This window comes from Perissodus microlepis, chromosome 15, assembly GCF_051167445.1.
Source record: "Perissodus microlepis isolate ML-2025 ecotype Zambia chromosome 15, ASM5116744v1, whole genome shotgun sequence".
NCBI classification, from domain to species: Eukaryota; Metazoa; Chordata; class Actinopteri; order Cichliformes; family Cichlidae; genus Perissodus; species Perissodus microlepis.
Window position 1 is genome coordinate 30,470,783 of NC_140475.1, and position 25,704 is coordinate 30,496,486.

The window sequence follows — 25,704 nt, forward strand, 5'->3', positions numbered from 1 at the left end:
ATCACACATCCTACTTTTCATATATGTGGAAAACAATCAAACTATTTATTATAGTTATAAATTATGTCTGCCTGTACTGGTCACAGTGAGAGTTTACCTGGGGTGCTTTAGTCAGTAGAAGAGCTACTTCTGGGTTGTTGTGTTCTCTGGACTGGTCCAAAGCTGTTAGACCTGCCTGCAGACACCCAGAGATACAAGTCAAGACAGACAAAACATGAGTCCACCTTCAGCTGGTCACAGTTTCCTCTTTCTTCCATGCAGACCAGATGTTTTCCCTGGCTTGTGGTAAAACCTATGATATTTTTACTTTTTGTATGTGTTTTTATGTGAAAGGTGAAAATGAATGAATACATTATTTTCTTGTTGTTGTTTTTATAAACTCAATACGTGTTAGCAAATTATTAACTTATTTTCTATCAGCCTGTTAGTATTGATGGGATATTTTAATGTACAATCTGAACCTTCACACATTTCGGGATGGCTGTAGCTCAGGCGGTAAAGCAGGTCAACCCTAAGTTGCTCTCCGATGATTCATTGGAGTATGAATATGTGTGAATGTTAGTACGCACTTCTGCAAGTGCTTGTATGAAAGGGTGCTCCAGGAGAGTAGAAAAGCGCTATATAAGAATCAGTCCATTTAACATTTCATTTCACAGTTTTTTTGTATGTAATTTGTATAGTATTTTTTTTCTCTCTTATTTTCTTTTCTAAATGTACTTGTATATTGTTCACATGTTGAAATAAATTACCAATCAATCAATCAATTATATGAAATGACATCTCCAAAAAAGGTATAATGATTTGTAATGTGATTAGAGAATTTCCAGCTACTGATGGTCAATTGCTCAAATGCTTTTCAAAGTGCTACCTGCTGCTTCTACAAAGAAATGGTGAATAGCACAGCTTTGAGTTAAAAGCAAGAAGCAGGGACTGGCAGCAAGCTGATGGAGGAAGTGGATGCATTGTGAGACCCTATCCCAAGTCAACCCACTACAATTTCTTAAGACAACTCCTTTTTCAGTTATTTTGACAAGTGAGTGGAAGGAGAAATGATGTAGTCATAGATGTTAATTCCTGTTAGAATTTATCATATTTAATATGGATCTGACATCATTATCAATATGTCTGCCTTTAAAAAAATACTGGCACTCGCCAGTGCTAACCCACAGCCTCCTGTTAGGCATACCTATGGTTTTAATTTCAAAATTCTATGCTGGCTTGTTGTCAACTCATGGCAGTCACAAGATTTTCAGAAAACTTGACCTCTGACCTTGAGGTTGAGTCCCCTGAGATTCTAACTTGTGACAGACAAAGACAATAATGAGGAGCTGGCTAAAATGTGATCCAACAAGGACATATTAGTGGCTGGATATAGTTGGAGAAATACACTAATTAGAAAAACTGAGTCATTCCTTGAGGACTAAAGCAGGAACTCATAGAAAATCATAGGCCAACCTCAAGTCAAATTAAAGACATGCTTCTCCTGAGTCTAGAGACACTCACATTGTTGTTGATGCGACTGTCTGCTCCAGCCTCCAGCAGCAGGCGTATCGCCTTCTTATGATTCAGTGTAGCTGCCACATGTAGCGGAGTGTCTCCAGCCTGAGGAAATCCATCACACACAGACATGCACATGAATATGAAACAAATAGTTTTTAAAAACATCAATATTAAAAACAAAGGAGAAAGGAGTGCTTCCTGGATTTAAATTGTGTCTCTTTGAGGTGCTCTTTGGAAGGGATAAATAGGCTAAATCATCAAAGAACAATTCTTCTCAAATAAATGCACCATGTATTTATTTTTTATTAAAATTGGTCCAGGGTGAGGAACCAGACAAAGGGCGATTCAGAGGACCTTGCCAGTACAAGATCAAGGGAACAGCTAAACCCCTTCTCAGGATAGGGTTACTGGGACCCCGCCATGGAGCCTAGCCTGGGAAGGGTACCCGAGGGCAAGCACCTGGTGACCAGGCTTTGGCCTATGGAGCCTGGCCGAGAGCAGCCCAAAGAAGGGACATGGAACGACCTTCCTGTAGACCCAGCACCCACAGAAGGCACTGTGTGCCAGTTGTCAGCCAAGGGCAGAGACCCTGGTGGACCAATCCCAGGTACCGATGCTAGCGCTGGGGACATGGAATGTGGGGAAGGAAACTAAACTACTGCGTAAGGCTAAATATAGTTGGGCTCAACTCAATGCACAGCTTGGGCTCTGGAACCAGTCCGGAGTTGCCCTTGGTGAGAGGCAGCAGGCTAGGGTGGGCATCCTGGGATCCCCTTGGCTTGCTGCCTGTATGTTGGTTTGTTTGTTTTTTTCCCGGTGGTAGAGAGGGACTGTTCCCTGTGCCTTTGTGTCAGGGAACTGTTCCTAACTGTTGTCTGCACTTATGCACCAAACGGCAGTTAAGAGTACCCTAACACTCTGTTGTCCCAGTGTCAGACACTCATGTGGGGATTTAGGGCCGTACCTCTAGTAGTGTTTTCCATCTTCAAGAAGGTGGACTGGAGGGTGTCCTCCAACCCTCCGTGAACACACTCCCTGGGGAAAATCTATGCCAGGGTGGTGGAAAGGAGAGTCCATCTGTTAGTCGAACCTCAGATACAGGAGGAACAATGCGGTTTTCGTCCGGGCTGCGGAACACTGGACCTAGCCGCTTAAGGATATTTCAGGGTGGGTGGGAGTTTGCTCAACCAGTCTACATGTGTTTTGTGGGAGTATTCTATGGGAGGTGCTTCGGGTGTATGGGGTGTCTAGCTTGATGTTATGAGCCATTTGGTCCTTATAGAACCACTGCAAGAGCTTCATTCACATTGCAAATCATGCTCTGCACCGGAGGGTTCGAGTTAGGGTTCAGGACCAGCCAGTGGAGCACCTTTGGCTCGGGCAAAGCAGGACCAGACGGCAGTGCTGTGACCTCTTGCCTGTATTCCTGATGCTGGGGTTGCACAGGGCACACAGCTTGCGGTGCTAGAGCCTGAAGGACACCCATTATCTGAGCCCGCACCAGAACCCAAGGGTGCCAGGCAGCCCCCACCAGCACCTGAATTTGAGCCTGAATCAGCGAGTCCTGCATCAGCAGAATTCAACTCCCAAAAATCAGTACTTGTTGGCCTCAAGCAACCAGAACCTGCGTCCGAGGTTTCCACATCACCGGAGTCCGAGGCCCTCTGACGCCAGCCTAAATAGTCACTTGTAGTGCATTCATAAATGATTTAAGTTTGTCATGAAAAACTTCACTAGGTTAATAAGAAACTGTATTAAAAGTAATCATCACCACTTAGGAACCAAATTATGCCTGACTGGTCAGGTTGTATTCCTAGGTTTGCGTGTCTGCAATAAGTGGGGCTTAGAATAAAAATATTAACACACTTTATGTTATGTCAAATACAGGAATAAACTTGTTACTTCTGTTGAGTGCATGTATACAGCACCAACTAAAAAGTCAAGGCACTTTTTATTATACGGTAAAGACCCTATGATATTACAAAGAGAACTTATAGTGGATAGAAAGAGCTACTAAAAAACAGTTCTATAATTCAAACATGATTTTTTTCACATTACAGGAAAAAAGTTCCAATTAATTTTTCATCAAGTAGCTTTTACCAGAAAAATGCCCCAGTCAGTCCACAACTCACCAAATTCTTCTCTGACACAGAGCAATATGCTCCCAGCAAGATACGAATCACAGCCAGATGATTGTAGCGGGCCGCCACATGTAGACAGGTATCACCTGCCTGCAAGAAATAATCACTGGTAAATAATTTTACAGCATTCACATTCCTCAGGTCAAGGTAGTAAATCTCCCCAAACACAGTGTAAGAGATTTACTACCTTCACTCTCAAAGCAGATAACACACATAGCCTAGGACTCTGTGTGGGGGACCACGGTATCGATGCTGTCCAGCACTTGAATGTTGCTGACAGTATTCAAGTGACAGTATTCAACTTTTTATTCAACTTTTTTTTTAAAAGAAGAAAAAACAAGTCCATTTGTTTTTGAAGCTCAAACAATGAAGGTTTGGAAATATATAAATATATTACAAATAGTATATTATGAATAATAATATAACACAGAGCACAGTATGCAGAGCACGCAGCACACACACTAAAATAATCCTATTATAAATAATAATATAACACATTAACACATTAAGATTAACTTAAGGCATCTTTGAGTCATTAAAGGCATTACCATGCAATAAATGAATCAACTCTGGCCCTACTGTTGTCACAATCCTTGCCCTCTCTATACCTAACAAATGCACTGTCTGAAAAAGCTCAGATCTTTAAGAACAAAAGAGGTCATATATATTTTTCTTTCAAGTTTACATTTTTTAAATTCAAACTCAAAATAATAATCAGCAGTAGTGATTGTTTTATTATTATTTTACTATTCTATAATTATGGTGCACTTGGATGCTTACAACACAGAGTGTGAACTTTGCTAGGATTTAAAATCAGTACCATTTATTTGCATGAAAGTTATATCAATAAATATTAATAAATGAAGATTGGAAAATTTTTCCACTATACTTTTTTATAGTTTACTATATCTGCTGATGTGTTAATAATGAAGAAAAATGACAAAAAGTAAAGTCACGCAAATAAAATGCATTTTGCGATGATGAGCATTTAGAGGTTCAGCAGAACACAGTGATTAAGTACATGTCACGTCGGTGTGTGGAGAGAGGGAGGAGAGAGGACCCAAAAACAGGACTTGCAGGCTTATGAAGGCTGTGGACAGTGTTTATTGTGAAGACAGGATAAACAGAATATGAGACAACTGACTGAATGACTGGCTGGCAGAATTGAACTGAACTGACCTGACAACACACAACCGGGACTGATGATGACAAGACAAGGAACTTAGGGAAATTTAGGGCTTAAATACACAAGTTGATGATGATGATAAGAGACAGGAGAGTACACAGCTGAACTAAATCTAACTAATGACACATGGGAAGTAGCACCAAACATAATGCACTAAGGCTACCTTCACACTGCAAGTCTTAATGCTCAATTCCGATTTTTTGATCAAATCCATTTTTTTTTGGTCTGGTTGTTCACACTACAAATAAAATGTGACAGCAAACGCGCTCTAGTGTGAACCCTCAAAGCGGCCCGCATGCGCAAAAGAAGACGTCACACACAACGCCTCTGTTTAGACCCAGACCAAACAGTATTGTTTGACTGATGGCCCTTAATATAAAGACTTGTTTCGGACTTTACGTTTCCCAATTTTGCATTAAGTTATAAAGTTATTTTGTTATTTACATATGGCCTAATAATTATCCTTATTGCTGTTTTAGAGAGGAGCGGTGCTTCAAAGGATAGTTGCAGATTTCTGTTAGAGTCTGCAGATTATACAGTACAAATAAAATGTTCACGTTTTCCAACGTTGTCATCCCAACAGTTTCACTGGATGGCCAGGAAGCGTTCTCGGGCGCTTCTACAGCGCTGATAATTGGTGTCTGTGTTGTGTCAGTGACGTAAAAGACGGATTTAATGCGACATGACCATTCAAACAGCAGTCGCTTTCTAAAATATCAGATATGTATCGGATTCAGTACCACACATGAAAGTGACCCAGATCGGATTTGAAAATATCGGATTTGTGCTGTTCACACTGTCATACCATGATCGGATATTGGTCGCATAGGATCAGAACAGTCGAATTTGATGCGCTTTCGTCTGCAATGTGAACGTAGCCAAAGACAGGGGCTAACACAATAAAACAGGAATCAAATGAAAAAAAAAAAACAGTCTCAAAGTACAAAGTGAAAACACTGGGTCAACGAACCAGAAACCCTGACAGTACAAGATCTGCATACAAATTAAGAACACCAAACACCTGACAAACTGTCTTTTTCTCACGCTTCACTGCCAGAGTGGATATTAGGGTTCCACAGCCTGCCAAATTTAATCTCTGAACAGGAACAACTACCAGACACTTGCAAATGCACATAACTTACATGGTTTTTGCTGTCAGGTCTGGATCCACCCAATAACAGAACCTTGGCGCTCTGAGCATGACCATTCTGACATGCAAGGTGGAGAGGTGTATTTCCTGCCTGCAAACAGGAGCAGAGAGAGTATGACATTTACTAGTGTTCCCTGGAGATACTTTTGTTGCAGTGACATATACCATATATTTATATAGTCTTTTTTAGGTAGAAGAAGTATTACAGTATAAAAACTGACTCACAGTCCTCAAGCATTCACAGACTGGCTGTATTGAGAAATTTTTAAATAACACAGACAAAAACTAAAGACATTTTCTACCAGCGTCTTTAGTAGAAAATGTCTTAATCTATTTTTTTTCCAAGTGTAGATTATAGCCCCAGTTTTCTTTTTTGCCTAAAGCCTAGTTTTTAATTTCAACTATCAAGCATATCTTTCACACTTAAAGATTTTTGTTATATTTGGTTAACTACAACAATATTGATTAGAACTTTCAGCTAATGTATTCAGTGCTGTGATCTCAGGTTAAGTCTAGGTTCACCTTGTTTTTGGTATAAACATTGGCTCCAGCTTTCACCAGCAATTTCACACATTGAGTGAAGCCATGCCAGGACACCTCATGGAGAGCAGTATTGCCATCCTGACAGAAGACAAAAAGGCAAATGAACAACAAACAGATTGATGTTTACAACTCTGTCAACTCAAGTTTATTTATGCAGTACCAAATCACAACAACAGTCGCCCCTAAACAGTATAACAGTAGACCCCACATTCATAAGGAAGTCATGAACTCAGGTTGGTTATGAGGGAATTGGAAGGCCAGCACACCGCAAAACTGTAGAACAACAGAAGCTGCATCAACATAGATGTTATTTCCAGTAGAGGGTCTAGTGATAAAACTGTAAATGCAAGGCTTTAATTTGGAATTTAAAACCAAACTACACCTATCTTTTCATCATTTATAATTGAATATAGACACACCCAGCATATTGCCAAAACTATTGGCTCATCTGCCTTCATAAGCTTATGAAGTCAGTTACATTACATTACAGGGTTGGACATGATACCGGCCATCTGTTGTTGCTATAACAACTTCAACTCTTCTAGAAAGGCTTTCCACAAGGTTTAGGATTGTGTTCATGGGAAAATCTTGACCATTCTTTCAGAAGCGCATTTGTGAGGTCAGACACTGATGTTGGACGCTAAGGCTGGGTTGCAGTCTCCGCTCTAATTCATCCCAAAGGTCAGGACTCTGTGCTGGCCAGTCAGATTCTTCAACACACAAATTCGTTCCTCTATGTCACTATGCACCTTTAGCTGCAGACGGGAGGCTGTATTCTGTTGTGCAAAACAAGGGGTTTAAACTAGCCCCACGCACAGGAAGATCCGCGGTAACTAGTTAACGGAGATTTGCCGCGTCAATGCAGTTATGACATTAACATCATTTTAACGAGATTTACGCTGACAGCACTAGTTTAAACTATGATGAACGTGCTTGAGCAACGCTATGACATTCCGTCACGCGTCCACTTCAGTGACAAGATCGCTCCAAGCATGTATGAGCAGGAAAGGTTTTAAGTTATGACTGAGCTGTCCCAATTCAATTCAATTCAATTTTATTTATATAGCGCCAAATCACAACAAAAGTCGCCTCAAGGCGCTTCATAGATACAGAGAAAAACCCAACAATCATATGACCCCCTATGAGCAAGCACTTTGGCGACAGTGGGAAGGAAAAACTCCCTTTTAACAGGAAGAAACCTCCGGCAGAACCAGGCTCAGGGAGGGGCGGCCATCTGCTGCGACCGGTTGGGGTGAGAGAAGGAAGACAGGATAAAAGACATGCTGTGGAAGAGAGACAGAGGTTAATAACAGATATGATTCAATGCAGAGAGGTCTATTAATACATAGTGAGTGAGAAAGGTGACTGGAAAGGAAAAACTCAATGCATCTTGGGAATCCCCCGGCAGCCTACGTCTATTGCAGCATAACTAAGGGAGGATTCAGGGTCACCTGGTCCAGCCCTAACTATATGCTTTAGCAAAAAGGAAAGTTTTAAGCCTAATCTTAAAAGTAGAGATAGTTTCTGTCTCCCGAATCCAAACTGGAAGCTGGTTCCACAGAAGAGGGGCCTGAAAACTGAAGGCTCTGCCTCCCATTCTACTTTTAAATACTCTAGGAACAACAAGTAGGCCTGCAGAGCGAGAGCGAAGTGCTCTAATAGGGTGATATGGTACTACAAGGTCATTAAGATAAGATGGGGCCTGATTATTTAAGACCTTGTATGTGAGGAGCAGGATTTTGAATTCAATTCTGGATTTAACAGGAAGCCAATGAAGGGAAGCCAAAACAGGAGAAATATGCTCTCTCCTTCTAGTCCCTGTCAGTACTCTTGCTGCAGCATTTTGGATTAGCTGAAGGCTTTTCAGTGAGTTTTTTGGACATCCTAATAATAATGAATTACAGTAGTCCAGCCTGGAAGTAATAAATGCATGAACTAGTTTTTCAGCATCACTCTGAGACAGGATATTTCTAATTTTAGAGATGTTGCGCAAATGGAAGAAAGCAGTCTTACATATTTGTTTAATATGTGCGTTGAAGGACATGTCCTGGTCAAAAATGACTCCAAGGTTCCTCACAGCGTTACTGGAGGCCAAGGTAATGCCATCCAGAGTAAGAATCTGGTTAGATACCATATTTCTAAGATTTTCAGGGCCGAGTACAATAACCTCAGTTTTATCTGAATTAAGAAGCAGAAAGTTAGCGGCCATCCAGGTCTTTATGTCTTTAAGACATTCCTGCAGTTTAACTAATTGGTGTGTGTTATCTGGCTTCATGGACAGATAGAGCTGGGTGTCATCTGCATAGCAGTGAAAATGTATGCTATGTCTTCTAATGATGCTGCCTAAGGGAAGCATGTATAATGTAAACAGAATTGGTCCTAGCACTGAACCCTGTGGAACTCCATAATTAACCTCAGTGTGTGAAGAGGACTCTCCATTTACATGCACAAATTGGAGTCTATTAGATAGATATGATACAAACCACTGCAGTGCAGTACCTGTAATACCTACAGCATGTTCTAATCGCTCTAATAGGATATTATGGTCGACAGTATCGAACGCTGCACTGAGGTCTAGCAGGACAAGCACAGAGATGAGTCCACTGTCAGAGGCCATAAGAAGATCATTTGTAACCTTCACTAAAGCTGTTTCTGTGCTGTGATGAGCTCTGAAACCTGACTGAAACTCTTCAAATAAACCATTCCTCTGCAGATGATCTGTTAGCTGTTTGACAACTACTCTTTCAAGGATTTTTGATATGAAAGGAAGGTTGTCTTTTCCCAGGCATCTTCTGTTGCCCTAACTACAAATGGGTGGATATCCAGGGCAACGGAAAGCTACGTGACCATGACCGCTCATTATATCACAGCGGAGTGGTAGATAGAAAGCCCTGTACTGCCCTATATTGCATCTTAATTTGTTTTTATATAATTGCGTGGAATGATTCTTGAGTTGAATGTTTTTTAATAGCCAAAAAATACTTAAATAAGTCTTCTTTTTTTTTCTGCTGATCCGAAAATTGATCTGATCCGTGAGGAAAAAAACGTGATCTGATCTGAACCATGAGACTTTTGATCAGTTGCACCACTAGTTTCAACCCAAGTCCAGCACCATTAGACTGTATGCTAAATGGAAAGAAAGAAGATTTTCAGAACCACTATCCAGAATGAAACAACACAAATCCATTAGAAACAGTACATCAGAAAGATGAACACAACAGATAATGTGCATATTGACTATCTCAGGCAGCAGAAACAAGAAAGAAAAGGAGCAAGAAGAGGAACCATCATGGAAGGACAGGCCCCTGGACAGCATGTACCAGCAGTAGATAAAAGAAGTGGCTGATATTGGAGGTCTTTTCTGCCAAAAAAAAAAAAGGGTTCTTCTTCCCACCATTGTTAAAACTTGCTTCGTGGGGGAATTTTCAGATTTCTGGAATTTTGTCTCTAACCTTACTATATAAAACATCTTGAGGTGACTCTTGTTGTGAATTGCAATTATACATAAGACATGTACTAAACGGAATTCATTTTGGATCAGACCAAACTAGAAAGTCTGAAAGTAGGAAGCAAAAAAGTAATTTAACAGTAAATATGAAGACAGTCAACTTTTTTAAATACTGCTTTGCAGCTTGTCGATATTAAAATACTAAACTCATGACTACAGAACAGTTTAAAAAATATATAAATATTTGTAAACATTTATGCACAGAACAAAGCCACTGTATATTCGTATATTCAGTCTCCAAATTTTGACCATTTAAGTTTATGACTTGATGTGTAGTTCTATAGAAAAACCAAAAGCAAAAAAGTCCAGTTGTAAAGAGGTTCACAGAAAGCAGTTTATTAAATATGAATCTGAAATTATAGTAAATGATCATACCTTGTCCTGTCTGTCCAGTGCGCAGCTTTCCTGGATCAGAGCATTGATAATGTCACTGTTTCCCACCACTGCTGCTCTATGTAACGCCGTCTGTTCTCCCTGTCAACAGAAATATAAAGACATAGAACTGACTACTAACACATGGTAACAACACAACACTGATTAACTGCAAAGTGTTTGGGAATCTTGTTACCCCAATTTGCAGCCCTTGCAATGTTTCACACACCTCATTCAAATCTATTATTTGAATTTTGTTCAAAGCAATAGGAACTCATATCATTTTAAAATAACAAAACAAGATCATCAAATTTGAAAAATTAACATGCAACCCAGACCCATGAGGGAGGGAGGGATGGATGGCAAGACGGATGAATGGGCGGTACGTCCATTCATCGTCATCCGTCAATGGATGAAAAGCACAACACATCAGCTATGAACACCATGCAACTGAAATAGAAGACATACCCCATTCCATCAGCTCTGCTTGTTTTACCTTGGGCGTGCAATTGGTTTATTGGCTTTACCATGAGGACTCTACATGCCTATTACGGAGCATTCAGTCATAGCCTACCTCCATATGTGTACCCATTGCATTGGGCACTATTGCTACATGCTATGTGGGGTGTGAAGATAAAACCGCTAGCAAAAACCCGGGACCCACTAGCTCCTCCTCATTTTCAGAAATCTGGCACTGCTTAGCAATTTTGTTACTCCAACAGGACTTGATTCACAATTTTTAAAGTTACAATATATTTATATCTCTATATATTTATATATATACACTACTAGTCAAAAGTTTGGAAACACCTTCATTTAATGGTTTTTCTTTATTTTTACTAATTTCTACATTGTAGACACATACTGAAGGTACCAAATATATGAAACAAGATATATGGAATTAACTCTCATCACTCAAGCTCCATTCAAACCACCTACATCTCATCTCCAGCACCAGCGTCTAGACTCCAGGGGGTCCTGCTCTAATCCCCTTCACAGCTGGGGTTCTGTTCTGACAGGACGGGCCAACAGAGTTTAACTGCCAAACATTTATCTGTATTTTGTTCATCAATAAATCATGTTCATTCTTTCTAATGATCTGTCCTTATTGAAGGTCAGTCCATCCAGAAAATTGCTAAAACTTTCAATGTGTCCGGACGTGCAGTCGCAAAAACCATCATGCGCTATAACGAAACTGGCTAACATTAGGACCGCCACAGGAAAGGAGGACCAAGAGTCACTTTTGATGGTGAGGATAAATTCATCTGAGTCACCATGCTGAGAAATCGCAAGTTAACAGCACTGGAGAGGGTCGTGCCAGTGGAGAGGTAATGCGTTGCTTAAGCTGTGACACATGGAAAACAGGGTGGACCTTCATTGTGGGTGGAAGACGTAAACAATAAGTGACCGGATTGATTCTGCCGTGATTTAATACGGGCCAATAAACCTGTGAGTGAGCTTCTTGGCTTCGGTACGGAGTTTCAGGTGTCTCGTGGAGAGCCAGACCCAGTTCCCTGGTTGAAATGAATGGCCTGGCCGGTGTCGGCAGCGATGTTGTTTGGTGTATTGAGCATTGCATCAAGGAATAGCAGCCCATGCCTCGATCCAGGCCAGTTGACATCGACAGACCAACCGCTGGGCTGCAGGTACTTAAACCTCTGCCTCCCGGTGGTCAAAGATAGGAGGGTGAAAGCCATGATAAATTTCGAAGGGAGAGAGACCGGTAGAGGAAAAGATGTAGAGGTTGTGAGACAGCTCTGTCCACAACAGCTGGGCCAAAGAGACGGTTGGGTGGAGATGAATCATCTCAAAAAGCGTCCCAGTTGTTGGGCGGCCCCTTCCGCCTGCCCATTAGTCTAAGGGTGGTAGCCAGACCTGAGACTGGAAGAGGCCCCAATCAGACTGCAGAAACTCCAGAAACTAGCGGTGAATCGGGGTCCCCTATCAGAAACGTTAGGATGAGAGGAGAGGATGCAGCAGAGACCACGAGAAACTGGATCTACTCCTAGTGGTCCCCGATGGACATGTGAACTGGTTGGGTCTGGAACTGAATGGGGTAGGGTTGGAGACGGTGTCCGTCTACCAAGTGACAGGAATAAATGGTTAACTGGGGTTAGCGAAATGTGGAGTTGAGAAGCTAGATTCAGGTCGATGAAGTTTTCAGCCGCCACTGAGTCCAGGACAGCCTCAAGAGGGAACTGTTTGTGTTTCAGGTGAAACGTTACCTTAAGCTGGAAATGGGAGGGGTCTGAGAAACAGGAGGAGCCAAGTGGGACTCCCCCACAGTCTACCTGGCCACATTGTTTCCCGGACCTAGAGGACACTGGGGGCGGCAATGACCCAGAGTAAGCACAAAGGCCTTCACGCAAGCATATATTTCTCTCCTCTTTGGATAGCCTGCCCAGCTGCATAGGCTCCTCGGTGGAAAAATTGCTGGTATTAGCAGCTACTCCTTCAGAGAGGGGGGAGGCAGCGGAGGAGTATCTCTCTGAGACTGGAAGGGTTTAAAGACCCGAGGAGTGTGACGAGGTGGTGACATAACTCGATGATCAATTTTCAAGGCGAGATCTACAGTCTCGTCCAGAGTCTTGGGAGCCTCGCGTACTGCCATCTCATCTCAGATGTAATCCAGCAATCCCGCCATAAAAAATGACTGGAGAGCAGCATCTCCCCAGTTTAACGTAGCAGCCAAAGTACAGAACTCTAACAGGAAATGACACACTAATTGATTACCCTGACATAAATTAAGTAGATGAGACCCCACCTCCACTTCACTGCAAGGGGGACCCCCCATGAACAGGGCATAATCATTGTAAGCTGGAGACTTGCCATTGTAAATGGCAGATGGCCTGGCCTCCCCCGTCACCTGACCTAAACCCTGGTCTGGCAACAAGTGCTCAGGATTTCTGGGAACTCCTTCAAGACTGGAAAACCATTTCAGGTGACTACATCAAGTTTATTGAGAGAATGCTAAGAGTGTGTAAAGCAGTAATTAAAGCAAAGGGTGGCTATTTTGACATATATATGTAAATATGTATATATATATATATATATATATATATATGTATATATATATATATATATATATATATATATATATATATATATACCAGAGGCCTGGGAGCTTGAGGGTCCTGCACAGTATCTTAGCTGTTCCTAGGACTGCGCTCTTCTGGACAGAGATCTTGATGTTGTTCCTGGGATCTGCTGGAGCCACTTGCCTAGCTTGGGAGTCACTGCACCTAGTGCTCCGATTACCACTGGGACCACCGTTACCTTCACCCTTCACATCTCCTCGAGCTTTTCTCTGAGCCCTAGGCATTTCTCGAGCTTCTCGTGTTCCTTCTTCCTGATGTTGCTGTCATTCGGGACCGCTACATCGATCACTACAGCCGTCTTCTTCTGTTTGCCTACCACCACTATGTCTGCTTGGTTAGCCACCACCATTTTGTCCATCTGTATCTGGAAGTCCCACAGGATCTTAGCTCGGTCATTCTCCACCACCCTTGGGGGAATCTCCCATTTTGACCTCGGGACTTCCAGGTTATACTTGGCACAGATGTTCCTGTACACTATGCTGGTCACTTGGTTATGGCGTTCCATATATGCCTTGCCTGGTAGCATCTTGCACCCTGCTGTTATGTGCTGGATTGTCTCAGGGGCATCTTTACACACCCTGCACCTGGGGTCTTGCCTGGTGTGATAGACCCAAGCCTCTGTGGATCTTGTGCTCAGAGCTTGTTCCTGTGCTGCCATGATTAGTGCCTCTTTGCTGTCTTTAAGTCCAGCTTTGTCCAGCCACTGGTAGGATTTCTGGATATCAGCCACCTCCGCTATCTGCCGGTGGTACATACTGTGCAGGGGTCTGTCCCTCCATGATGGTTCCTCGCTTTCCTCCTCTTTTTTGGGTTTCTGCTGCCTGAGGTATTCACTGAGCATGCTGTCAGTTGGAGCCATCTTCGTAATGTATTCGTGGATGTTCGTTGTCTCATCCTGTACTGTGGTGCTGACACTCACCAGTCCCTGGCCCCCATCCTTCCGCTTGGGGTGAAACCCTCCATGATGTCAGTGGCTTCTATCTCCTCCTTTGGCCAGCTTATTATCGCAGCCGGGTACCTGATCACGGGCAGGGCGTAGTTGTTGATAGCCCAGATCTTGTTCTTACCGTTCAGCTGATTCCCCAGGACTTGCCTGACCCTCTGCAGGTACCTGGTGGTTGCAGCTTTCCTAGTGGCCTCTTCATGGTTTCCATTTCCCTGTGGGATGCCCAGGTACTTGTAGCTGTCCTCTACGTCTGCAATGTTGCCTTCTGGTAGTTCCAACCCCTCAGTTCTGACTACCTTCCCTCTCTTTGTTATCATCCGACTACACTTCTCCAGTCCGAACGACATTCTGATGTCATTGCTGTATATCCTGGTGGTGTGGATCAGTGAATCGATGTCTTGTTCACTCTTGGCATACAGCTTGATGTCATCCATGTACAGGAGGTGGCTGACAACTGTTCCATTCTGTAGTCGGGATGTTGCAAAAAACAGCAAGTTGAAGGTACAATTCCTTGAGTTGTGAAATTCCCTGTCTGAACATCCTTGACATTTTGAGCCAGCTGGTTGAGTGTAAATTAGCAAATTAGCTAGCTACTTAAAAAGAAGAGATATTTCAGTTTAAACTTGCAGGTTATTAAAAAAAAAACGCCAGCACGGCAGTAACACGCACCAGCCACTCCGGGTTGCTATGGAAACCTAGCCTCCAGTCCTGCCTGCAACGGTGACACCTTCCTACCAGATGTGCTGAACAACTTCTATGCATGGTTTGATGCTCAGTGACATGTTGGCAAGGAAGTCCACCCGCTCCTCACAACGACCAGATTCTGTATGTGACCTCGCCTGATGTGAGAAAAACTCTTTAAAGAGTTAACCTACTGAAGACTGCTGCGCCAGATAAAATCCCTGGGAGAGTGCTCAGAGAATGTGCAGACCAGCTGACAGATGTCCTCACTGATATCTTCAACCTCTCTCTGAGCACTGGTGTAATCTCAACGTGCCTCAAGACCACCCCCTTCGTTCCTGTGCCAAAAAAGTACCCAGTGTCCCCAGTGTCCTGCCTCAATGACTATCGTCCCGTTGCACTCATACCCATCATGATAAAGTGCTTTGAGAGGCTCGTCATGAGGGACATTAAGACCCTGCTGCCACCCACACTGGACCCACTGCAGGTTACACTGCACCACCTTACAACTTGCCCTCACCCACCAGGACAATAAAGACACATATGTGTGAATGCTGTTCATAGACTTCAGTTCAGCATTCAACACAATAATTCCTCAGCATTGGAAAACTGAGCCTGCTGGGCCTGAACACCTCCCTCTGCAACTGGATCCTGGTCTTTCTGACGTAGGTTCACGTTTTATGCGATCGTGGCTCAAGAGTTGACAGTTCGTCTTGTAATCGGAAGGTTGCCGGTTCGAGCTGGTTCAAGCCCCAGCTCCGACAGTCTCGGTCATTGTGTCCTTGGGCAAGACACTTCACCCGTTGCCTACTGGTGGCGCCAGTGTCCGGCAGCCTTGCCTCTGTCAGTGCGCCCCAGGGCAGCTGTGGCTACAATGTAGCTTGCCATCACCAGTGTGTGAATGTGTGTGTGAATGGGTGAATCACTGAATGTAGTGTAAAGTGCTTTGGGGTCCTTAGGGACTAAGTAAAGCGCTATACAAATACAGGCCATTTACCATTTAGAGACCTCAGACAGTCCGGATCAGTAACAGCATCTCCAACACCACCACACTGAGCACTGGAGCCCCTCAGGGCTGTGTGCTTAGCCCACTAACCGCTAACTCACGACTGTGCAGCAATGCACAGTTCAAACCAGATCGCCAATGACCCGGCTGTGGTGTGTCTTATCAGCAAGAACGATGAGTCAGCATATAGAGAGAGGGTGCAACAGCGGACTGGTTTAGCATCATCAACCTGTCTCTTAACATGGACAAAATAAAAGAGATGGTTGTGGGCAGTTTAGCATGTGTGCACATGCCATACGGCTAAGAGTGGCTGGCTTGGGTTTGAATCCGACCGCATGACATCCGACCCTCTCTCTCTCCCTGCGCGTTCCTGCTCTTAGTTCATTGTGTCTGTCAATAAAGGTGAAAAAGGCCAAAAAACTAATAGATGGTTGTTGAGATCACTGTCCACTTTACATCGATGGATCCTCTGTGGAAATTGGCAAGAGCACCAAATTCCTTGGTGTTCACCTGGCAGAGAACCTCTCCTGGTCCCTCAACAGTGTCTCTACTTCCTGCAGAAGCTGCAAAAATTATTTACCTTCACAATCTGTAATTAAATTATCTAAATAATTTATAAAATTGATCAAACTAAACTTTATCTTAAAGATTTATAACCAATAAATTTCGAGATATGACTTCTTCTTCTGTTGTTGCAGGGATCAAAATCTTCCCTGAGGATTAAAATCTTCCCTGTGCTATCAAAAATTGTATTGTGCATGTTCCTGGGTATCAGTATCAAATTTGAAATTCTAACTCTGAAATTCAAACAATCCTAGTTCAAACTAATGTTCTTCTTTTTTTTAGGGGGGTCTTTTTGTGTGCTTTTTTTATATTAGAGCAGAGGGTGGGAAGACACAGCAAAAGTCCACAGGTTGGACTTGAACCAGGGACAACTGAACTACACCAGCACTCTAGGTCCTACTAATGTTTACATTTTTGTATATTCCTAAGGGTAATGAGTTATTCCTGACTATGTCAGTAATGGTTTTAATATGGTGCAGTTATAGCAACCACAGATAATGTTGTTTAGTCACAGTTTGTCCAGTGTGGTTCATGTGATGAAATGAAAGTAGTCAAGTCCCAGTAAAAGTTTCCACACTTAAGATCAGCCGTAAATGGAATGCTGGCCATAGAGAAGATTAGCAGTGAGTAACATGACAGTAGTAGTAGTTTGACATGAGAGCACAAAAAGAAAAAAAAGAGTAATGACTTCCATGAGATAAAGAACACGAGGGAGAGGCAAAGAACAGAGTCAATCCAAACTAGAACGAAGCTGAGCAGTGGTTGAGTAGTAGCAGTGTTCAGGGAAAGATGGGGGGGGTACAGATTTTTGTTGAATCAGTAGGACCAGATTTGGCTAACCTCTTTTAATTTCCCTGATCCTCCATGCTCTTTCTTAGCCTTTCTCCAATGGCTTCTCCCTTCTTCCTCATCGTCCTTTTCCTTCTTTCTCAGTCTGCATCTCTTGCTCCCCCCAGTGTTGGAGGCTGTACTGCAACCTGCTGCAGAGCTCATTGACCACAGAGAGTGAATTTGGCAATACCAGAGATCTGGGTTATCACTGTCTGTGGGGAAGATGGACTTGCATGCTGAAGGAAGACCCATCAGTGGGCAGACCAGAGAGTCCCATTCAAGGCCACTGGGGGCCATCAAACTACAGTTATGTTTGTGTAAAAAGCTGAATTTAAAAAAGGTATTGAGAAACAAAAAGAGAAGCAGCTATTGGTGACGACATGCTTAGGACTGCGGTAAGAGCTGGAACTGGACAGAAGGATGACAGACTTGAATCTACTCACATCGTCTTGGATGTCCAGGTTGCAGCCAGCTTTGAGTAGGACACGAACAACTTCAATATGGCCTTTGTAGGCAGCCAAGTGTAAGGGACTTCTGCCATACTATGGACATAAAAGAAACATTAAGACAACATCAGAGTGCACACAAGATTATCACTGGAGAGTAAGCTAGTCAACTGTAAAAACTCTATATCAATATTTGATGCTGTAGACCAGGGGTATTAAACTAAAATTTGAGGAGGTCCAGTTGGAGAAAATCTTCTCAAGCAGAGGTCCGGGACATCATAATGTCTAACTTACGTTATGATTGTGATAGAGAAGCAACCTTTTTTTTAAATTTATATCTGAACGTATGAACAATAGACTGTCAAATCAATGAAAGTACAAGTTAAAAACATTTCAACAAAATTTATTGTTAACACTGAAACACACAGTAGGCCTACATTAGATATAGGGCTGCTGTTTAAAATGAATTAGGGAAAATAACTAAAATGGCTAAATTGTGCATCTTAAAACAAAGTGCTTAATTTCAGAAAAAAAAGTTTCCCTTTTTCTTTACATTTTACATCTCGACTTAACAGTCTCAATACATTTTCAACAGATAACATCAAAACATTTTAACAATTTTACAGTTTCTCTTTCTTTCACCCCCTTATATTCCACTTCCCCACTTTCTGTTGTTCAGTGAGAGAATTGAGCTTTAGTTTGCTCTACTAGGATTTTAAATCTGGGCTGGAATGGTGTCAGGGCCATTCTCATACACATGTGTAGGTACTCACTGGTGAGCCTGGAACGATATTTAGTTTTTATTATGTTCATTGTGGAGAAAGCTGCCTCACAGCTGTATGTGGAGCCAAACATGGTCAAGATGTACAGGGCTACTTTCCTCAGATTTGGGAAAGCTGTCTCAGAGACCATTTGGGGCCAGAAAGTGGCAGGTTCAGTTCTTCCAAACTGCTCTTTCAGGGCCACATCTGCTTGGAGATCAATCAGATGCATTTGAAGAGGCCCAGCATTTGCCCACTTGAAGTGCTGTGTGACTTCCTTTGAGAACCCTCTGACATCAGTGATGGCAAATGGGTTCTTTATGAACATGGTGAGCTGCTGTCCAAAGCTGAAGCTATCAAAACGTTTGCTGAAGTTTTCAATCAGCTTATCAACAAAGTCAACAAAAGAGGACACATCTCGCTGTCCCTGAACCTGTTCCTTCACTGTTGGGAAGTGTGCATAGTCTCCTTGCAGGTCTTCTTTGAACACTTCAAGTTTCCTCTGAAAACAGCAGACAGCTGTCATCAGTTCACAAATTGAATTGTCCTTCCCCTGCAGCTTCAAATTCAGTTCATTCAGGTGTGAAGTGATATCAACCAAAAAGGCCACAATATCCATGTTTTTCCCATCATTTAAAAAGAGAGAAAAGTTTGTTGCTTTTTGACTTTCCAGCTCTTCCAAGAAAGCTACTACTTCACTTCTGATGGACCAAAATCACTCCAATGCCCTGCCTTTGCTAAGCCATCTCACATTGTTGTGAAGCAGAAGATCATCAGCGAGTCCACTGACACATCAGTGGACTCATCTACAGCCAAGCCTACACATGGTGTCTTATGAATAGCTTCTTCCAGCTGGGATAGCACATCCTGAGCTAATATTTCACTTCTCTTTGTGGCTGTTGATGCTGACATAGGTATTTGCTTTATTTTGTCACAAAGCTCTTCTTTTTGTTTACCCTCAAGTAATGTTTCTGCTACTGCACTCATGCACTCTTTGACAACACCTGCATCTGCAAAGGGCTTTTTGTGTTGACCTAAAATCCAAGCAACTCTGAGGGAACATTCATGAGCACGTTGTTGGGCGGTGAAAGAACTGGTTAAGATCCTTGTGGATTGATCATATTGGGCTCTGAGACTGCTAATTTTCTGGGACCCGAGTTCAGACTTGGGTGGGTATGATTGTTCAAAAGCTTTGTGCTTTGTCCCATAGTGGCGTTTGACATTGCCACTTTTAATCAGTGCCACGGTTTCTGAACATATGAGACACACTGGTTTGCTGCTTGCGGCCGGAAGAATGAACATATATGTGTCGGTCCATTCAGTCTTGAAAGTTCTATTTTCGGTGTCTACTTTTCTCTTTTTTGAAAGCGCCATAGTTGTTTTACCTCTTGTGACTCCCACTCACGTCTTGTCTCACTGTATCGTTAATCGTCTCGCTTGTCATTCGCCTCTCACCGTCTCTTTCCTCTGTCTGTCTGTGTCTGCACTCAGCGTTGCGATCGCCTTGAATGCACAAATGTGATTGGCTAAGTAGTGTCACGTGGGTGGCTTAACTCGCACACAATTGGTTTGTATGTTCCCTGGTCTCATACAATGTAACGTTACCGCTTAAAATTGAATCGCCCCGTCAAAATTAAATATAATTTAATATTTTGTTAACTATAGGTCCGGGTCCATATAGGATGGCGACTGGGTCCGGACTCGGACCCCGGTCCGCCTGTTAGTGACCCCTGCTGTAGACTGTGACTGTGGTCAACTAGAGGCACAATTCAATTCAATCTGCTACATGGTATCGGTAAAGAGTCAACTGAAAACCCAATTCTCAGTCCATGCTTTAAAAGTATAGTACACATTTTACACAGAAAATAAACAGTGCATTACAGTGTGTTTCTCCCCAATATAAGGACCCTCAAATATAAATGTTATTGTATACATATAGACAGTAAAATCCATATTTTTGCTGTATATAAGTATATGTACTGTCAATCTGTGGCACGGTACCACAAGAAAGGAGGTCTGGATCAGCTCACTGTTTAAAAAAGCCATAATCTCTGATCCCATGGGTATTATCCAGTAGGCAGTGTAGAGCTCAGGTGGAGCCAATGGGTGAGGGGACCCGCCCAGAGCTGATTACCTTTCTCCTCCGAGTGTCTACCCCACTGCCTCTGATAAAAGCCGCCCCCAAGTAGCCTTGCAGTCCCAGCATTCGTGAGCCACACCCGTTAAAGGAAGCTCCCCTCTAGATCCCTCGAAGTCCCAAGAGTCTGTTACTTTTAGGCTAGAGTAGTAAGAGCTGTTTATACTTATGTCCACCACTTTGACTTTTTAAATGTTCAATATTTTATTAAAGCAATTAACAGGAGCAAAGCAGAATCAAATAATAATAACAAAAACAAAACTATTAAAAAACAAATAAAACAAAACAATAATCAAAGCATTTGAGTTATACTTTTCTATTTAATGCACTCTGACACAATGATGATTTTTTTCTAATTTTCGAGAGGAGAGAGGTTGAGAAGAGACAAGTACATCCAGACCTGAAGATGCACTTATCTCTGTTTTTGGTGTTGATAATAACAGTCCAACGGGAAACCAGCACCCTTGGAAATCCAACCCCCCCCCCCCCCCATGAATAAATTGGAAATCCAAATGTTCCCAATGTTATAATCCACAGGAAAATAGAAGTTGTAATCTAGCAGGAAAACAATGGAAATCCTATTGCTGTTTTAGACTTATAATCTAACACAGGAAAAATGAGCAGAGAGCCAAAAAACACAAAATAGGTTTTTAAGTTCAGAGTTTGGACAGCGGTTGATTCCTCTGATGTCTCTGCTGGAATTTCAACTGTAAACTCCTAGATCCAAGAGTTCAAAGTTTGTCTTCTGAACTGCTCCTCTCGCAGAAGACAAAGAGTGTGAGTGAGAGGCCTGTTATTAAAATCCATCCATCCATCCTCTCCTGCTTATCCTTATCAGGGTCTCAGGAGACTATCCCAGCTACCAAATGGCAAGACAGATGGATAGATTGCCACTCTGTTGCAGGGCTAACACAGAGAGACAGGGAATAAGCCAGAGAACCCAAAGAGAACACACGCAAACTCCACGTAGAAAGGCCCCAGCTAGATGGTGGAGTCAAACTTGTACCTTCTTGCTGTGAGGTATTCGTTGTATAGTTTAAACTTAGACCTGATTATATTCTGATCAATATTAAGCAATTAAGCACGGTTAACTGTCTGCGTAACCACACATAAATTATAGCCCCTTTTCCATTAGTACCTATTCGGCCGGGGCTCAAGCAATCCGCGCAGGTAATAAATGTGACGTGGTCAGATTGCATGCCACTGACTGGCTGGTCAGTGTCTCGTTCAAAAACTCAAAACCACAATTTTTGAAACTGGCAACGAGTAGTACTGGGTTGTAATGGAAAACTAGTTGAGCTGAGTCGAGTTGTGTTGATCTGTGGCTAATCGATCCGGGTAGGTACTAATGAAAAAAGGGCTTATGATTCTGTTACAACACACTTAATACCATTTCTCTTAGAATCTCAGAATCACGTATAACGATAGGTTGGGACACAGTGCCTCTCCCTTAGAGATAGGGTGATAATTTCAGCCATCTGGGAAGGGCTCAGAGTAGAGCAGCTGCTCCCCCACATCGAAAGGACCCAGTTGAGGTGCTTCCAGCATCTGACAAGGATGCCTCCTGGGCGCCTCCTCAGTGAGGTGTTCCCGGCATGTCCCACTGGGAAGAGACCCCGGGGCAGACCCACATTGGAGAGATTGCATGTCTCGGCTGGCTTGGAAACGCCTTGGTGTTCTCCCAGACAAGCTGGAGGAGGTGGCAGGGGAGAGGGCCTTCCACACATGAATGTTTGCTTCAGTTACTACCAGAGCCATAATTATCTTGGCCTGCCACTACCTCTTAGCTGCCTCCGGAGTCCCACAAGCCAACCAAGCCTAATAGGAGTCCTTATTGGCTCATTTCAACTCAGGTGTAAACACACTCCTAAACCACAAGGAAAACCTTCCCAGAAGATTTGAAGCTGTTATAGGGAAAAGGGTAGGCCAATATGTGAAAGCAGATGAGTGAATACTTTTGGCAATATCGTGAACATTCTTGCAGACATTACACAGTTTTGAATATAGATATAATGAAGGCAATGTGGGATAACACTTTGATGTTAACCTTACCATTTTCCAATAACAGCAAGCTAACACTGATGTTAGTTCAATGACTAATCCTGAAAATTTCAGCATATAGCAGCAGCTTAGTCAAACCATATACTAACGTTCACGGGCAACTGAATAGTGTCTGTAATTGATAAATCTGTTTCCTAGCAGAGGGGAGACGAGTTGCCCTGTTTATTTAGAGTAAGAAATGCATACTTTATTTGGAAAAGCATAGAGTGGACTCAGCTTTCGACCCAAGACATATATAAAGAATGAAGCACAGCCCTAAGGAAGCTGTGTCAGTGGAATCCATCTGGCTCTACAGCAGCTCAGCTGTGATACTGTTAAACATCTGGATCCCTGCAGCTCAGTGCCAACTTCAACTCATTATGTTTAATTGAAACATGCAAACAGCGTTTTCTTAAATGCAAAAATTATATAAATAATCTCAAGTATAGTCAAATATCAACTACATAATCTAAACAAAGGCATAAAAATGTACCTTCAGTCTGTCTTTTTGGAAGGTTTTCTGAAATTAATAGCAGACATGTTTTGTGCTGAAAACATGTTATGAGCATGTACACATTAATTAATATTAATATTAATAATATTAATTCAGTGTCTAACCTAACAACACTCAGGTCAGTGGCTCAGAGTTTAATGGTCCATATATATGTAAAATGTACATGGACCAAGTACACCCCATCCACCCTTTAGACTCACCCCTGTTTGCTGCAGGTATCACTTCCATATACAATAGAATAGCTGCCGTCAGCCTTCAGCAAGCTGTATAATTTAACAAGTCTAGTATCAGACTAAGTTAACAGGTCATCTGCATCTGTTTTAATACAACTTCTGAAGGCTTACTGCAGATTATTGAATAATCACCCCATTAGAGCACTTTGCTCTCGGACTGCGGGCTTACATGTGGTTCCTAGAGTATTTATGAGCAGAATGAGAGGCAGCGAGCCTTCAGTTTTCAGGCCCCTCTTCTGTTAAACCAGCTTCAAATTTGGATTCATCAGACAAAATAAACAGGAGAAGCTACAGAGTTTGCTTTTCTTCTTGTTGGAGTTTTTTGATCAGGTGTTTTGATGAAAGACTCCCGATAGCTTTTTCCCAGTAACGGTTTTATTGGTGATTACAGGAATAAGTGCTGCTGTATTGGATGCTAGAAACACGTTTTCATTCACTCAACTTGAGCTAACCATCTTGGTAACAGCTCTGCCTCTTTACTCTTCGCGGTATGTAAACAGACTCCAGCTCCATGTTACACTATGCCAACGTCATCAGCACTGCTGCTGTTGTGTTATCAGTGTTTTTGTTTTGTGTTTGGTTATGTGGGCTTAACATTGTCAGACTTTTTATTCACTTGCTGCTCCTAAATATTTGTATTGAAGGTCTGTTTTTAGGTGCAAATGTAGGTGAAATGTTCATGATTGTTAAACAAATCGATGCACTACAGAGCCGTGTGTTAAACTATGCATCAAAGAAAAACATTTGTGTCCAAATTTTTTAAATCAAAATATTCTAATTACTTGATGAATCGTTGTAGCCCTACCCAAGACAGAACCACCATGAGTACTTTCTGCTTTGTATTTTCTCAGTCACAAAGGAATACCATGATCTCTATCTGGTGTTCAGTAAGGACAAAGTTCTGTCTCTGCCTCCACACTGCCCATTTGACTGTGCCATCAACCTTCTACCAGGAGTCACACTACCCACCAGTAGTTTATACAACCTCTCTCAGCCAGAAAGAGAGGCCATGGAAAAATACACGGAAATGCTTAGCAGCAAGAATCATCCAGCCATCTTCTGCTCCGGTTACTGTTAGAGTTTTTTTTATTGCCAAACCAAAAAACATGACACTGATGCCTTTTTCCACTTGTACCTACTTGGCTCAACTTCGCCTGACTCAACTTGATTCGACTGGGTTTTTAGGGTTTTCCATTAAGGGGTACCACTTGGTACCAGGTACTTTTTTAGCACCTGTTCTGATAGGTTCCAAGTGAATTGTGTCCATCCAAAAATGTGACATCAACAGACTCCATGCCATAAATTGCCCAGTCAATCGCGTTACTCGATGATTCGTGAGTGTGATTCCTATATAGAAATCAAAAAACACCATTTTTGAAACCCAACAGTGAAGGAAATGGCTGCACAAAATCCAAGATCGTGGTCCCCAAGTCTAACAACAAGACATAGACTTAGCAGAAGGTATACCATCTCAGCTTGAGTCGAGTCAAGCCGAGTAGGTGTAAAATAAGCTTAAGACCTTGTATAGATTAACATGGAGTGCAGGTGAAGACAGACCTGAAGAAGACCAAGGCTATGGATGAGTGGCCAGTACCAATCACCCAGAAGCAACTTCAGCACTTCTTAGGTTTTGTCAGCTTTTACGGAAGAGCCCTCCATAACTTCACTCAGACAGATACTCCACTCACCAAACTCATCTCTCCCAAAGTTCCCATCTCTCAGTCCACAGAAATCGATATTGCCTTCCGTCAATTTAAGGAGCGTTTCACACCAGCACCCATCCTGGTCTAACCCAACCCCAAACTTTAGTTCATTGTGGAGTTAAATGCCTCTAGACTCCGATGTCAGTCCAGTGCTGTTCCAATATTCAGGACAAGAAAGTAAGCTTTGCCCCTGTAGTTACTTTTCCCGGCTTCTAACACCTGTTCCATGTAATTATGATATTGGAAAATGCAAGCTGCTGAAAGTCAGGCTAACCTTTGTGGAAGGGGGTAACTGGAAGGCCTTAATGTTAGGACTTCACACTGGGAAATGACCATCTTATCCA

The 25,704-nt window shown here is 42.5% G+C and overlaps 2 protein-coding genes across 6 annotated transcripts in view; both read right to left on the reverse strand.

The window, feature by feature from the left end:
- The window catches only part of ankrd6b (ankyrin repeat domain 6b), a 65,335-nt gene that overhangs the window by 13,990 nt on the left and 25,641 nt on the right, over positions 1-25,704 (reverse strand). For 2 of the 5 annotated variants that reach the window (XM_084952230.1, XM_084952229.1), the window contains exons 2-9: positions 17,970-18,068; positions 17,536-17,851; positions 10,404-10,502; positions 6,500-6,598; positions 5,970-6,068; positions 3,633-3,731; positions 1,504-1,602; positions 98-175 (exon numbers count right to left, since the gene is read on the reverse strand). In XM_084952230.1, the coding sequence (XP_084808356.1) occupies positions 98-175; positions 1,504-1,602; positions 3,633-3,731; positions 5,970-6,068; positions 6,500-6,598; positions 10,404-10,502; positions 17,536-17,851; positions 17,970-18,067 (987 nt within the window). In that variant the 5' untranslated portion in view covers position 18,068. The remainder of the gene's footprint in view (positions 1-97; positions 176-1,503; positions 1,603-3,632; positions 3,732-5,969; positions 6,069-6,499; positions 6,599-10,403; positions 10,503-17,535; positions 17,852-17,969; positions 18,069-25,704) is intronic. The other 3 variants (XM_084952233.1, XM_084952232.1, XM_084952231.1) reach the window with 2 other exon arrangements.
- LOC146372391 (uncharacterized) lies at positions 13,517-17,526 on the reverse strand. The gene has a single exon (XM_084952234.1). It carries the CDS (start codon positions 14,355-14,357, stop codon positions 13,686-13,688), a length of 672 nt encoding a protein of 223 aa, XP_084808360.1. The 5' UTR covers positions 14,358-17,526; the 3' UTR covers positions 13,517-13,685.